At 37.2% G+C, this 1,343-nt stretch overlaps 2 protein-coding genes across 2 annotated transcripts in view; one reads left to right on the top strand and one right to left on the bottom strand.

The window, feature by feature from the left end:
- si:ch211-175m2.5 (uncharacterized) overlaps positions 1–1,343 on the bottom strand; it is a 29,253-nt gene that overhangs the window by 11,029 nt on the left and 16,881 nt on the right. The gene's annotated exons all lie outside the window — the stretch shown is intronic.
- Positions 1–1,343, top strand: part of LOC116696326 (neuronal acetylcholine receptor subunit alpha-7) — a 34,940-nt gene that overhangs the window by 32,127 nt on the left and 1,470 nt on the right. Inside the window, exon 8 of the mRNA XM_032527196.1 lies at positions 1,142–1,251. Within this exon, the coding sequence (XP_032383087.1) occupies positions 1,142–1,251 (110 nt within the window). The remainder of the gene's footprint in view (positions 1–1,141; positions 1,252–1,343) is intronic.

Here is a 1,343-nt window from a genome sequence, read left to right as displayed (position 1 = left end):
GGGCATTTAAAACCTCAAGATTGACATCACCTGGTCTTTCCAGACGATGATTGAGAGTAATCCATGATGCTGTCAGGTCTCAGCTTTCCAAAGGGGCCGGTGCATGCTATAAACTCTGCAGGGTGCCCAAACTTTTGCAGACGCCATTTTTTTGTTTTCTGTTATTTTGAAAGTGTAAATGATGGAAATAAAATCCAACTTTTTGTGACATATTATATGACATATTATATAAATGTCTATCATTTTATGCCTTTTGGAGATTTTTCCATCTTTTCTTGACTTCTTTATGCACATTGATACAAATTTTTACCTGGGGTGCCCAAACTTTTGAACCCCACTGCAAATGAGTTTATTGATGTGAGTCGTGTTTGCATCAATGCGATCGATGAACTACCCTTGATAAATGCATAGTCAATAGAGTGATTTATCTGTTTTTTATTTCACTCATCCTCAACACAAGGCCGTCTGGGACACTTTTAGCAGCTTTGTTAAAATGACTCATGCCCCTTTACAATACAATGGCTGAGTGTGGGTATGAGTTATTGTAGCTGCTTGACCTTGACTACATGAAGCAACTGTTCCACACTGCTGCCAGTATAAGGCCATATGTATTTTATCAACAGCCCTTAATCACCAGATAAGCAGTGTGTTCATTTCATTTTCGCTCATTTAGTTAGACCTGTCTTTTCTGTTTCAAGACTATTTAGTTCAGTTGATTTTAATTTTGTTCAGCTTTCATTTTTAATTCAGTTAGAGCAACAATGTGGTTGGGGACCAAAGGTCTCACAGATATGTTTTGGATTATTGTACATCATATCTGTAGGCAGTCTTCTTCTGACTATTCTTACATAAAGAAAACCAAAGTAATTAGTGATTGACCATAAAGCAGTCTTGACACTTATTCCCTTACTGTAAATGTCTCTCTCTCTCTCTTGTTTTTGGTTTGTTTACCCCCATTCTCTGTTTGGTTACATTTTTTGCACATATTTTATTTCCCGCCTTTTTGTGCAAGTGTGCATCTTTTTTCTTGGTTAATTGCACAAATTGATCAGACTTTCCTTTCACAGTGTGAAATAAGCCTATTTTTTAGAATAAAAAATAAATAAATAATTAAATAAATTCTTTCTTAATGTTTCACCAGCCCAGTACTTTGCCAGCACCATGATGATAGTGGGAATGTCTGTGGTGGTAACAGTTATAGTCCTGCAGTTTCACCATCATGACCCTCAGGGAGGCAAGATGCCCAAGTGGGTGAGTGATTACAAATGATTTAACCAGATAATCATTCAGCAAGAGTGTGAGTGTGTGTGTGTGTGTGTGTGTGTGTGTGTGTGTGTGTGTGT

This window comes from Etheostoma spectabile, chromosome 10 (assembly GCF_008692095.1).
Source record: "Etheostoma spectabile isolate EspeVRDwgs_2016 chromosome 10, UIUC_Espe_1.0, whole genome shotgun sequence".
NCBI lineage: Eukaryota > Metazoa > Chordata > Actinopteri > Perciformes > Percidae > Etheostoma > Etheostoma spectabile.
This window is presented reverse-complemented; position numbering and strand designations above follow the sequence as displayed.